Consider the following 13,829-nt stretch of genomic DNA (forward strand, 5'->3'; position numbering starts at 1 on the left):
ATCAATCAGTATCTACTGCTGCTGTTGTCACGTGTTACCTAAAAAAAAAAGGAAAGAAATTAAGATTAACCAGTATTTAACATGCTGATCAAACATTTTACACCTATACTTTATTAACATGTGTATGGGGGGATGTGATCAAAGCATTTGGAGACCAATATCTTAAATGATCAAGAGAATGAAGTAGTTTTCTTAAAAAACTAAAGAAAAAAAAACTTTTGTAATTTTGAGTATGAAACGGTAATGGTTTATAGTCTAGAAATTTGTAGAGAATCAGTAAGGTTGATAAAGACTTGTGCCCATATGGTGAGCGCTGTGAATTGTGCAAGACTGTTAGATCACAGATCTGTACCTCTGAAACAAATAATGCAACATATGTTAAGAAAAAAGAAAAAGAAAAAGATAGCAGGAGGGGAAGAATGAAGGGGAGTAAGTCAGAGGGGGAGACAAACCATGAGAGACGAACCATGGACTCTGAAAAACAAACTGAGGGTTCTAGGGGGGAGGGGGGTAGGGGGATGGGTTAGCCTGGTGATGGGTATTAAAGAGGGCACGTTCTGCGTGGAGCACTGGGTGTTATGCACAAACAATGAATCATGGAACACTACATCAAAAACTAATGATGTAATGTATGGTGATTAACATAACAATAAAAAATTAAAAAACAAAAACAAAAGACTTATGCCCATAGTCCTAGGTTCATTCGTTCATTCCTTCTTCAGCCACCCACAACGTGCTTCTCAAGCCTCTGTGTGCACACAACTGTACTAGGTTCTCTCTCTCTAGAACCCAGACACAGCAAAGAAGGATCCTCTTAGTCTGAGCGACAAATGCATTTCTGATAAAAATAGCTTCAAGGAGATTTTAAGTATATCTACTTATGAGACATGCATAATTGATTATTTAGGGAAGTTAAGACTGACCAAGGTTGATTTTGCTCTATCAGGAAATGCATACTCCACTGGCTTCCTGTTGCCAGGGTTGGAGAATCATTGGGTACATGCAGAAAGGCATTTTGTACATTGCAAAGTACTGGGGACACTTTTCCCGGACAGACTGTACACGTATTCCCAACTCTGTTGCCAGGCCCATGAAGCCTGTGGCCCTATGGAAATCGATTCAGCTCTGAGCACCGTGCAGACACTCAAGAATGAACTGCAGGACGCCAAGATGGCAGCTGTGGAGAGTCAGCTGAAACCACTTCCGGGGGAGACGGTAAGGGATGTCAGAGCATGCTGCAGGGTGGGACTCCACCTCGTGTAATGATCACGTGAGGCATTTTTAGAAGCTGGAGTTGGTGTGCCTGAATCACACATATTTTGAAGGCAAAGCCCTAGAATAGCCCCATTTTTAAGAACTGCGTTGAGATAAAGATGGCCCTGAAGGGGCCTCTGGTCATGGTCCTGTGTCTTGCTTTCCTGGGGCTTCGCTAGGGATGAACAATTGTCTGTCACTCTTTTTCATAAACAAGACACATCCTAGTGTTTGAGGCCAGTGTTCTGATCCCACAGCCTTTTTCTGAAAACGTCCAGTGCAGCTGGAGGAGCTAGGTTTAAAAGTAGGAATTCTAGCTTCTAGCTCCAGCTTGTATCCTCAGCTAGCTGTAGACAGTCTTGCATCTCTTCTGTGTCTCAGATATTTTATCTGTGAAAGGAATAGCAATGAGGTTATAAAGGTGGACACACAAAATATTTTCAACAGACATGGTTTGAAAAAATATTGATTTAGTGCAAGACAACTAGGATGGACGACAGCAAAGCACTTTAATCCAGTACAAACACAAGAGCTGGGGGAATGGTGGTAACAGAGCTCTAATTTGATCGTGTTATGGTGCCTCCTGATGCCTATGTCAGGGTTTTCTTTTTTTTTTTTTTTTTAATATCTTATTTATTTGACAGAGAGAGACACAGCGAGAGAGGGAACACAGTAGGGGGAGTGGGAGAGGGAGAAGCAGGCTTCCCGCCAAGCAGGGAGCCCGATGCGGGGCTCGATCCCAGGACCCTGGCATCATGACCTGAGCCAAAGGCAGACGCCTAGCGACTGAGCCACCCAGGAGCCCCTATGTCAGGGTTTTCTTGGCTAAAATTCTACCAGTTCTTCTCATTTGTGTGTAGCTCCTTTTCCACATTCTTAAACGTTGCTAATACTACTATTTGGTAAGTATCTCGTAAGCACCGTGTATGCATAAAATCAATCTAGTTTATCCTGATGGTAACCTTGATGAGCGAGTTTTGTGAATCCCATTTTACAGCTGAGGAAACAGAGGTGCAGAGGTAGGTTGTCACTATTCTGTCCAGTGTCTACTAGCTGATAGTGGAAGCAGAGTTTGAATCCAGACCTACAGGACTCCAAAACCCATGCTCTTGATCTCTCACCTTAAGAGCTTCTACTCTTAACTACTGCTGCTCTTTGGATGACCTGCAAACTTGTGGAATATACAGGGACTTCCAGAGCAGCTAATTTACCATGGAGCAATGGTAGATAGGAAGCCCTGAGAAAATACTTGTTAAATCATGCTACTGCTAATTGTAAAGACAAGGAAACTCAGGCTCAGAAAAGTTACGTCACCTAACTAAGGTCACCCAGCTAATGATCAAGTCAGGACTGGCTGCAGGGCCAGCAGCTTTGTAATGTAGTCCATGTGTCCCTTTGCAAACTCCTGCACTCCAGGGAGCCCAAGAGAGGCTGACATGACATGAATTCTGCCTTTACAGAAACCTGCTGGTCGGTTAGAATGTAAGAAACCCCATGTAATTTTTAAGGAAATTGTTTGCCCCGGAAGAATGTGTGTGCTGTGTTAGAACATATTGTTGGCTAGAACATACTGTTGGCTGCGGGTTCTTTTATGTTTGAAGGCACTGCCTATCTTGGGAAGCAGTGTTTTAGAGTTAAGAAATGCACACATTCTTTGATGCCTGTCTGTGCTCTCACGGTATGCCTGGCGGTTCTGTTCCAAAATGTTGTCCTCATCTAGTAGTCAAATAATTATCCATACTCTGAGCCATCAGTAACTTTGTTCTCTAAATTATTTATTCAGTTTACAAAGCAAGATGACGTGCTGTTCATGGGAAGCAAGCACTTTGCCCATTTTCATAATCTCATTTACCATGGCAAACCTCTCCTATTGCATTTCCTTCTGGTTAGAACTCCTCAAAGTATAAAGATCGAAACGAACAATGTTAATGGCCCCACATGCCAGGAAGGCAGGACCGCTGGATGTCTGCCCACTTCCTGCCAAGGAATAATTCATTCTCGCTAAGGATTTGTTGCAAACTTTCTAAATTAGCTTCGAAAGGCATGATGCTAATAGCTACCATTTGTTGAGTACCTACATTGATTCTGAGAACTTTGTAAGCTTAAGTATTAGGATCTCTCCAGGAAACCAAGGCATGGAGAGGTTCAGTAACCTGCCCAGTCTCTGACAGCTAGCATGTGGGGGTAAGGAAGCAGAGGACAGGCGCCTGAACCCAGATATTTTCATTCTGAAGCATGGGCTCTTTCCCTTCTATCACCCTACTTTTTGCACCACTGGTATTAGATGGGAAAGACCTAAGGACCACGATTTGATGTGCATTGTTTGTATGCTAAGACTATAGTGTATGTTGCTTTTCTTCTAAGCTGTCTTCCCCCTTGGATATTCTTACAGCTGGAAAAATGCGCTCAAGACCTAGGAAGTACATCCAAGGCAGTGGGCTCATCCATGGCACAGCTCCTAACCTGTGCTGCTCAAGGCAATGAGCACTACACAGGTGAGACTCACACCCTTCGTGATGCCCTGTGGCCAGGTGCAGACCACTGCGGGGCGGGGGGGGGGGAGGGGGGTTGGGGGTTATTCCTATCTCCACATTCTGTTGTCAGCCAACGTCATTAGCCATTCTGCTGAGCGTGTAGTAGTATCATATTATGGTTCTAATTTGTATTTCCCTGATGAGCAATGCAGCTGAGGGTTTTTCCATATATTGGCCTTTTGGACATCTTGTGAAGTGCCTGCTCATGCCTCAGCTGGGGTTCATTGATTTGACTATGAACCTAACTTTTTCAACAGTGGTTTACAGATTTTTCAGGCTCTTTCCCTGTGCTTGTTACTGGGCTTGATACTAAGCATACAAAGACGAATAGAATATGAAGGCCCCAAATTATTTGTGGATCACCCCTTCTAGACTATAAGAAACAATAATAATAGACTTTTAGGACTATCTCTGTGTGACTCTTGGAATCTCACTAAATTAAAGGAATAAAAATAAAAAGGTCAAGGAGAAAAAGATGGCAACAAATAAGATGCCAGTGAAATTTGCGAAGATAGAAGGAGACAGATGACTGGTAGCTGATAGAGACAGTGAACAAAAACTGAAGTTCTCCAGGGACAGGGCAGCCAGCAAGAGACAAGCTGACTTGTGCTGCAAAACCCTGAGTGGGTTTGAGTATTGGAGACACAAGGTACCCGTAAGGGCAGGAAACACCTTTAAACAGGGCTATATAGAAACAGATTGTGTGGTTATCAACTCTAGGAAAAACACCAGGCTATATAAGGAAATGTCTTCCTAATAGGAAGTAGGCATAATAGGAAGACTCTAGCTACCTAAAATGGAAACATGGAGAAGTTTCATTGTAAGGCCATTACTCAGAAGTAGGAAATGTGTCTGAAGAAAGCTGGAAGAGTTGAGTGGCTCCAGGAAGGGAATGGGATGGGGAGGGGTGGTTATAGATTGTTGCTTTTGTTACACGGCAGTCCTGCTTGACTTCTTTAGAAAAATGTATATGTTGTTACTGAAGTGTAATAAAAATCCGGAAGAGAGCTCTCAAGTCCTAAATGTGTGCCTTCAAGAGTTATTAAAAATTGCACCCAAAAAACCACCACCAAGATCAAGCGGTGGAACATTTTCCGCACCCACAATGTGCCTTGTGCTTCCTGCCAGTCATTGTATTTCCTCCTGTCCCCAGAGGTAAACACCCGTGACTTGTAACCTTGTAACACACAAGTTGATTTGTCTATTTTTAACTATGAATGGAATCGTGCAAGGTGTGTCCATGTGTTTTCGCTGCTTTTTCTGGCATTATGGCGTGAGATGCACGTGATTTCGGAAGCAGTTCGTTCCTTTCTGCTGCTCCCTGTAATGTTTCATTATGTGAATATACCTGTTGGTGACTCTGTATACCATTGATAGGTGAAAGTATGAAGAGTTCTCGTACAGGCTACTTAGTGAACAGAAATAAGCATTTTCTAAATAGACACCTAGAAATGGAGTTGCTGCGTCCCAGGCTGTGCTGATACCCAGCTCTGTCCTTCCAGCAGCGTGTGAACACTCCAGTTCACGTTCTTGTCTCCACGTTGTGTTGTCAGCCAACGTCATTAGCCATTCTGCTGAGCGTGTAGTTGTATCATATTATGGTTCTAATTTGTATTTCCCTGATGAGCAGTGCAGCTGAGGGTTTTTCCATATATTGGCCATTTGGACATCCTGTGAAGTGCCTGCTCATGCCTTTTGCTCTTTCTTAAAAAACAAAAAACAAAAACCTTGAGTTATCTTTGTCTTAGTTGTAGGAATTCTTTTTCACTTATATGTATTTCCTTTATCTTGGGGCTTACCTTTCACTCTCAAAGCTGTTTCTTGATGAACAGATTTTTTAGAATTTTAATATAGTTCAATTTACAGTGCTTTTTTTCCTTTACAGTTACTTTCTGTGTCCTTTTTAAAAATTTTGCCTCTCCAAAATCATTAAGATATTCTCTTCTATTATGGTCTAGAAGATTTGTTTTACCTTTCTATATTTAGAACTGTGATCCATCTTCAATTGAGTTTTGTATATGAGCAAAGAGGGTCCTTACTGTTTTTTTCTCTAGGATATTTATTTGACCCAGCGCCACTCACTGAAGCAATCATCATTTCCCCAGTGGTCTTTTGTGCCACTTAGTCCTTAAGTGAAAGCTATATGCAAATCAGCTTCTGATCTGCTTCTTTTGCAGTGACTTGATTGCCTGTCCCTACCTTAGTAGCACACTTTACTAATTACTGAGTTTTATACTAAGTATTAATATCTACTTATATAAGTCCTCTGACTTCATTACTTCTCAAGTAGTGCTGACTATTCTTAGTCCTTTGCATTTCCACATAAATTCTACAATCAGCCTGTCAGTTTCTACTCCAAAAAAACCTGTTCATTTTTTCTTTTCTAAATTGGAGTTATACTGAATCAATCTGGGGATAAGTGACATTTTCACATTCTTGAGGCTTCTAATCTGCAAATAGGGCATGTCCCTCCACTTACTTAGATTTTCCTTTTAATACTGTTTTATAGTTTTGTGCATATAATTTTGTGCATTTGTTTTCATTGTAATGTGCTTGATATATCTTATCCCATTTTCAACTTTTCTGTATGCTTTTATTTAACTTGTATCTCGTGAGCATCATGTAGTTGTTTTGCGAAGGGTTGTTGATGCAATGTCTTTTTTTTTAATTTTTAAAAGATTTTATTTATTTGAGAGAGAGTGAGAGCACAAGTGGGGGGAGGGGCAGAGGGAGATGCACACGCCCCACTGCTCAGGGAGCCCAGCATGGGGCTCGATCCTAGGATCCGGGAATCATGACCTGAGCCGAAGGCAGATGCTTAACCAGCTGAGCCACCCAGGCGCCCCATCAATCTCTTTTTTCAATTGGAGTATTTGTGCCATTTACCTGTAATGTAATTACTGAGATATTGGGGTTTGAATCTCTCCTTTTACTCTTTGTTTTCTGAATGACTTACCTGTTCTGGCTTCCTTTCTCTCTCTGTCTCCTTTTTCAGATTCATATGTATCTGTTAAGTTCTGTTCCTTTCTCCTTGATTAGCTTGTTAGTTATATAGTCACTGACTTTTCTGGGATTTTTAAAAGTCTCATATAAGTTAGTGGGTTCACCACTTCCTGGACGGGGCAAGAATCTTGGGACCCTTGAACTCCCTTTACCTTTCTTCCAGCTCATTCTTTGTCATCATTGTTGTGTGTTATAATTATACAGATACTTTAATCCTCTCCATACAGTCTCCATATTGTTTCATACAGTCAGCCAGTATCCATTTAGATTCACCTCCACGTTTGCCCTTGCCATTGTTCTTTATTCCTTCCTCCCTCTCCATGTGCTGCCACTGGGGATTATTTCCTTTCTGCCTGCAGAACTCCCTTCCTTTCTTTTGGTGTGACTTTACCAGTAACAAATTCTGTCCATTTTTGTTTGTCTAAAACTGCCTTTGGTTAGCCGTTATCTTTGGTAGATAATGTCATTTATAAAATTTTAAGCTGACGGTTCTTTTCTGCCAGAACTTTGAAGGTGTTATTCCATTGTCTTCTGGCTTCCTTTATTTCTGTTGTGAAGTCAGCTGTCAGTCTCCTTTTGAGAAGGTAATATGGGGTGGGGTTTTTTTCAGTTTTTTTTAATTTTTTAAATTTTTTTATTTAAAATCAATTAGCCAACATATAGTACATCATTAGTTTTTGATATAATGTTCAGTGATTCATTAGTTGCATATAACACCCAGTGCTCATCACATCACGTGCCCTCCTTATTGCCCATCACCAAGTTACCCCATCCCCCCACCCACCTCCTTTTCTGCAACCCTCAGTTTGTTTCCCGGAGTCAAGAGTCTCAATGTGGTTTTATTTTTACCCTCTGCTAGCTTTTTGAATTTTTCAGTCTTTTTTCAAGCAGTGTGCCTAGAGAAGTTTTACTGGGTATTTAGTCTGCTGTAGGTTTTAGCACTGCTTGAAAATGGGATTTGTTGTCTTAGGTCAGTTTTAGAAAATTCTCAAGCACTGTATTTTCAAATAGTGTTTCCGCCCCATTTTTTTTCTCCTCTTCTCTGTAGATTCCAGTTACCATATATGTTGGGCGTTTCCACTGTTTTATGTGTCTCTTAATCTTTCCTGTAGTTGCTGTGATTTTTTTCTTCTCCATGCTTTATTCTGCATATTCTCGTTTGATCAATCTGCAGCCCACTGTTCCTCTCTTGAGCTGTGTCTTTTCTGCCTTTCAACCTCTTCCGAGTTTTTAATTTGAAATGTTCTATTTTTCAGTTTGAGAATAGCCATTTGATAGTGTTTGTACACTTCCCTTTCTCTGCTGAAATTTTCTATCTTGCCACCTAATTTCTTAAACTTAGTTATCACAAGTTATTGAAAGACCTGGTTCAGTAATTCTGTTATTTGGATCACCTGTGGGCCTGTGTTCCTGGTCTGTCATTTTTCTCCTCTTGGTTTTCAGCTATTGGTCTTACCTCCTGGTGTTTCTGATATCTTTTAACTTAATGCTAGACATTGGTATTTTAAACTGAAGAGATAGTGTGAGGCTTTAAATTGTGTTTCTTTCCCTCTGGAGGATTATTCTTTGTTCCTGGTATGTAGTGAACATCTAGGCAGATCACCATAATACGAACAGGGACTGGGCTGATTGGAAATCATGTGGTCTATTTCCAGTTTGTTTTTTAGGGCACAGACCTTTGTGTATTCCATCAGAACATCTATGATGTTTTTACCAGGACCATTCTCTACTATGGGCTCAGAACTGTGCTTTGTAATCCTCCCAGCCCCATAAGATTGCAGGAAGTTTTGCTCAGCTTCTGGACAAGTTTACAAATGAAGGAATGCCTTGAGGGGAAAAGCAGCCCTGTACCCCCTCACCCCCTACCACCACCATGCTTGCTTTCTTTTTAAAATCTCATCCTTCTTCATGCCTTGGTTTCTCTCCACTGCTGTCAAACAGATGTTTTATATGATTTTTCCACTGTTTTAAGTTGTGTCTCTGAGGGGAATTGATCTGCAATAAGCTATTCTGCCATTACTATAACCAAAGTCCTCTTAGATTTTTTTTAACTGTGTCTATTACCTTGAGAATAGAGACAATAGGAGCACAAAAAGAGTTCTCTGTAGTATAATATATTACCTGCAATAATAGGAATTTTATCCTAGTGGGAGAGTAAGAGAAACTGTCAAGAGTGAACTGGCCACCTGATCAGGGTTTTAAGGATTGTTCAGCATTCATTTAGCATTCAAGGAGGAGGAAAAGTATTTATAAATTCTCACAAAACAGAGGGTACATGAGAGATACGAGTTTCAAAAATTTCTACACATTTCTGGAATCTTGCCAGATTTGGTGTAGCTGATGAAATGGACTCTTCAGCAGAAGGAAGCCTGCTTTATAAGTTGCATCATCTGATACTGATAACATCCAGGATTACAGACTGTCTAGTCTGTGTGTGAAAAAACAGCCTAGAAATAGCACCATTTAGTTTTGGCAGGCACTGAATGGGTGGTTGGGGAAGCGGAACAGTGTATTTTGAGTCCCAAAGGTAAGAGGAAAGACGGCTGACCAAGTGACCGGAGGAGGGTTCAGGTAAAAGGCAAGCCCATAAGGAGTCAGAAGTTAAGGCCAGAAAGGGAGGCTGGGTCAGATCCTAAAGAGCCTCCTAAGCCAACTTAAATCATTGAAAACTTAACCTAAGAGCTTGTGAAAATATTGAAGAGTTCTCATCCATGGACATGGTTTAGTTTGTCTTTCAGATACGTTGCCTTTCTTCTCGTAAGCAGATAAATTGGAGGGAAACAAAGGTGGAGGCAGGGAGACCAGTGTGAAGGCTGCTGCCTTCATCCATATGAGAGATGGGTGTGGCCTCTAGCAGAATTGAAGGGATAGATTAAAGAGAGACCTAAAAGCTGTTTGGCTTTAGCTTAGACTGGTCAGGAACTGGCCAGGATGGGAGTAAGGAAAGCAACATGGACAACTCTTAAGTGTTTGGCCTGCAGTGAACGAAGAGGTGTGTGAATCACCATGATGGCAACACAGGGCCATGGGCAAGTGTGGCAGGGGTTGGAGTTTAGAGATGCTAGGTTCAACTGTAAATGCATTCAGTTTGAAGCATCTGTAGAATGTCCCAAGTCCAGGTGCCCATTAGGCAGCTAGAAATTTGCCTCTGGAACTCAGTAGAGAAGTCTGGGCTGGAGATAAGTTTTTAAATGTTTAATATAGTGATAGTAATTGAAACTGTGGAAGTATAGATAAGTTTGCCTAGGGGGAATGGTAGAGTAGGAGAAAGGTTATCAGATATAACCCTGCAGAACCCAAACATTTAACCCAAACAAGGCTAAGCAGCATTGGGAATCTTTGAAAGAAGTGAGAATATACAGCCTTGGAGAAGAGCAAGGAGGTTGGGAGAGAGGAGTATCTCTAGATTCAGAGAAGTGGTTGCTACCCAGAAAGTTGCCTAAGAGAGGGACTTAGGAAGCATCCATTGGATTTGGGAAAAACAGGGTCACTCTTTCCTTGTTGAAGGCAAGTCCAGGCTAGTTGGAGAATGGATGGGAAGCAAGAAGAGAGTGCACGTGTGGACAGCTTCTCCCCAGGTCTCAGCTTCTTTCCAGGTCTCTCGTCCTCAGATGAGGTGTGCGGGATAGTCTGGAGTTACATGTGAGCTACCCACTGGCTGGATTCTAACACAGATGTGTTTTTGTTTGGCTGGGGCAGTATTTAAACTACATTTATGGTGAGCTGAATATAGTTGTACATAGACCTCTTTCCAGATCCTGTGCAACAGATTAAAAACCTATGTCATACCAGGTTTTTACCTTGTGAGTTTGCCATGTGGGCTGGTGCCGTCTACACATGACCTACATAAATGCCAGTCAGCAATAACTACCATTACAAAGCACTTCACTACATTGCATATCACTGGTGGATCTTCTTTTTTTTTTTTTTTAATTTTATTTTATTATGTTGTGTTAATCACCATACATTACGTCATTAGTTTTTGATGTAGTGTTCCATGATTCATTGTTTGCATATAACACCCAGTGCTCCATTCAATATGTGCCCTCTTTAATACCCATCACCAGGCTAACCCATTCCCCCACACCCCTTCCCTCTAGGAAACTCAGTTTGTTTCTCAGAGTCCCTAGTCTCTCATGGTTCGTCTCCCCCTCCGATTTCCCCCCCTTCATTTTTCCCTTCCTACTATCTTCTTTTTTTTCTTTTTTTTAACATATAATGTATTATTTATTTCAGAGGTACAGGTGATTCATCAGTCTTACACAATTCACAGCGCTCACCATAGCACATACCATCCCCAATGTCTATCACCCAGCCACCCCATCCCTCCCCCACCACCACTCCAGCAACCCTCAGTTTGTTTCCTGAGATTAAGGATTCCTCGTATCAGTGAGATCGTATGATACATGTCTTTCTCTGATTGACTTGTTTCACGTAGCATAATACCCTCTAGTTCCATCCACGTTGCAAAAGGCAAGATTTCATTGGTGTTTTTTTGATGGCTGCATAATATTCCATTGTGTTATACCACATCTTCTTTATTCATTCATCTGTTGATGGACATCTTGGCTCTTTCCGTAGTTTGGCTATTGTGGACATTGCTGCTATAAACATTGGGGTGCATTACCCCTTCGGATCACCACATTTGTGTCTTTGGGTAAATACCCAGTAGTACAGTTTCTGGGTCTTAGGGTAACTCTATTTTCAACTTTTTGAGGAAACTCCAAACTGTTTTCCAGAGTTTTCCAAGTCTGCACCACCTTGCATTCCCACCAACAGTGTAGGAGGGTTCCCATTTCTCCGCATCCCCGCCAACATCTGTCATTTCCTGACTTGTCAATTTTAGCCATTCTGACTGGTGTGAGGTGGTATCTCATTGAGGTTTTGATTTGGATTTCCCTGATGCCGAGCGATGTTGAGCACTTTTTCATGTGTCTGTTGGCCATTTGGATGTCTTCATTTGGAAAAATGTCTGTTCATGTATTCTGCCCATTTCTTGATTGGGTTAGTTGTTTTTTGCGTGTTGAGCTTGATAAGTTCTTTATAGATTTTGGATACTAGCCCTTTATCTGATATGTCATTTGCTAATATCTTCTCCCATTCTGTCGGTTGTCTTTTGGTTTTGTTGACTTTCCTTTGCTGTGCAAAAGCTTTTTACCTCGATGAAGTCCCAATAGTTCATTTTTGCTCTTGCTTCCCTTGCCTTTGGCGATGTTTCTAGGAAGACGTTGCTGCGGCTGAGGTGGAAGAGGTTGCTGCCTGTGTTCTCCTCTGGGATTTTGATGGATTCCTGTCTCACATTTAGGTCCATTTTGAGTCTATTTTTTGTGTGGTGTAAGGAAATGGTCACTGGTGGATCTTCTTAAGGCTCTGTTCCTGAAAGTAATTTAAGATCCAGATAGCAAGAATACTGTGAAAGTAATCTGTGTCTTCAAAGGATTGTGGTTACTGCCACAGTGATCTGCTTTTGAGTTTCCCACTGGCAGTTCTGACTCTGTAGCATATGCTGGACTGTAGGAACATTTTCATTTGGAGGGTGGTATTTGCCTGGAGACCTGACCCTGATGAGGGTCATCACTACCTTTAAGAAGTCACTCTGAACGGAGCCGTGTATAGCCATAGATGTTCATTGGGCTCCCCAGCCTCTCGTCATCTTGTTTCATTCCTTTGATGGTGTAGTTTCCTCTTTTTTTTTTCTTTTTTGGAAACCTGATCCCTCCAAAGAGGATTCTCGAGGTGCCTTGGGATTTCATAGTGAGTCCTCAGCACAAAACACGTGGGATAGATCAGCCTAAGCTTTTGTCATTCAGCTCCTCTGGTTTCTGCGTTTTAAAAAATTGTCTGAGTCTATAAAAGGTTTTTCAGTAACTGATTTTTGCATAAACGTGACTTTCCTAATTGTGTATGATAAATGTTTTATTCTTTCAAAGTCATACACAACTCAAATAGAAATGGACTCAGGAGACTATAATAAATGGAAAGGCAGGAGGAGATGTCTAGAAATGACAGCCTAGAATTTTCAACAGAGCGGTGATCTCAGCCTCTCCTAAAACCTGTGGGAACCGGAGGCCCCAAGGGTAAAGGCAGCAGTCTGGGCCACACAGCTAATCAGCAGCAGAGCCGGAGCTAGATGAGGTCTTAAACCACATGTGGTGCCTTTCTGAGCAAGGGCATCTTGCAACCCTGTGCCAGAAGCTTAAACATAAAAAGGAATTAACTGCTCTCAGTTTGTTTCTGTCCTTCACCTTCACTCTATTTATCTTTGTGTCTCCTCTTCTGGGCTTCCCCTTTGCCATAAAAAAAAAAAACCAATCACTTTGTTTAAGATTCTTCCATACCATGGGCTCTGTTCAGAAGTGCCGTGTGATGAATGGTAGATGGGCAGCTTTGTAATTTGCCCTGATTAGATTGTATAGTTACATCCCAGCTGCATGACTTACTAAATATTTACAGGTTCACAAGTCTGCAACGCTGCAAAGTTGTCTTGTTTTATGGATGTGGGGCCTTTTGCATGATTGCATTATGGTAAGGAGAGGACCACCTGCTGCATCTGTGCTAACATGGCTGAAGCAACAGCTGGTCAGAGGTGGCCTCAGGGGGACACCCAGAGACCATCCAGCTGAAGCCTTTAGACAAGAGTCACCTCAAAGCTGAGTGAGCAAGACATCAATGTGTCATTTTCATGCGGATGGTATATGTTCTAACAAGAATCCTTCATAGTTCTCTACCCCAAAGAGCACTGTGCAGAGAGTCTGACCCAGAAGCTCAGAATCCTCAGATCTAGCTCTGGCACTGCCTCTGAAAGTGGACAAGACACCTCTCAGTGCTGGACCTCATCTGTGAAGCAGTCCAGTGAGATGCGCTTGAAGGTGGGCTCCTCAGCGTTTCTCAGGGTGTTCAGATTCTCTTGTAACATGCTCTGGCATTTCTAGTCTTCATCCTCTTCTTGGGTATGCCAAGCACTCGGTGCCACGTACAAAGGTGCATGTTCATTCTAAGGGAAGTGTTGCTATAGTTTCTAAGAACTAGTTTCTATTC

General features: G+C 41.8%; 1 protein-coding gene across 12 annotated transcripts in view; it reads left to right on the plus strand.

Moving 5' to 3' along the window:
- TLN2 (talin 2) overlaps positions 1–13,829 on the plus strand; it is a 435,837-nt gene that overhangs the window by 303,406 nt on the left and 118,602 nt on the right. For all 12 annotated transcript variants that reach the window (XM_073877134.1, XM_073877137.1, XM_073877133.1 and 9 more), the window contains 2 exons: positions 1,087–1,215; positions 3,647–3,749. In XM_073877134.1, coding sequence (XP_073733235.1) covers positions 1,087–1,215; positions 3,647–3,749 — 232 coding nt within the window. The remainder of the gene's footprint in view (positions 1–1,086; positions 1,216–3,646; positions 3,750–13,829) is intronic.

Source organism: Callorhinus ursinus, unplaced genomic scaffold (assembly GCF_003265705.2).
Source record: "Callorhinus ursinus isolate GAN/ISIS: 27379988/994484 unplaced genomic scaffold, GSC_fseal_2.0 scaffold25, whole genome shotgun sequence".
NCBI lineage: Eukaryota > Metazoa > Chordata > Mammalia > Carnivora > Otariidae > Callorhinus > Callorhinus ursinus.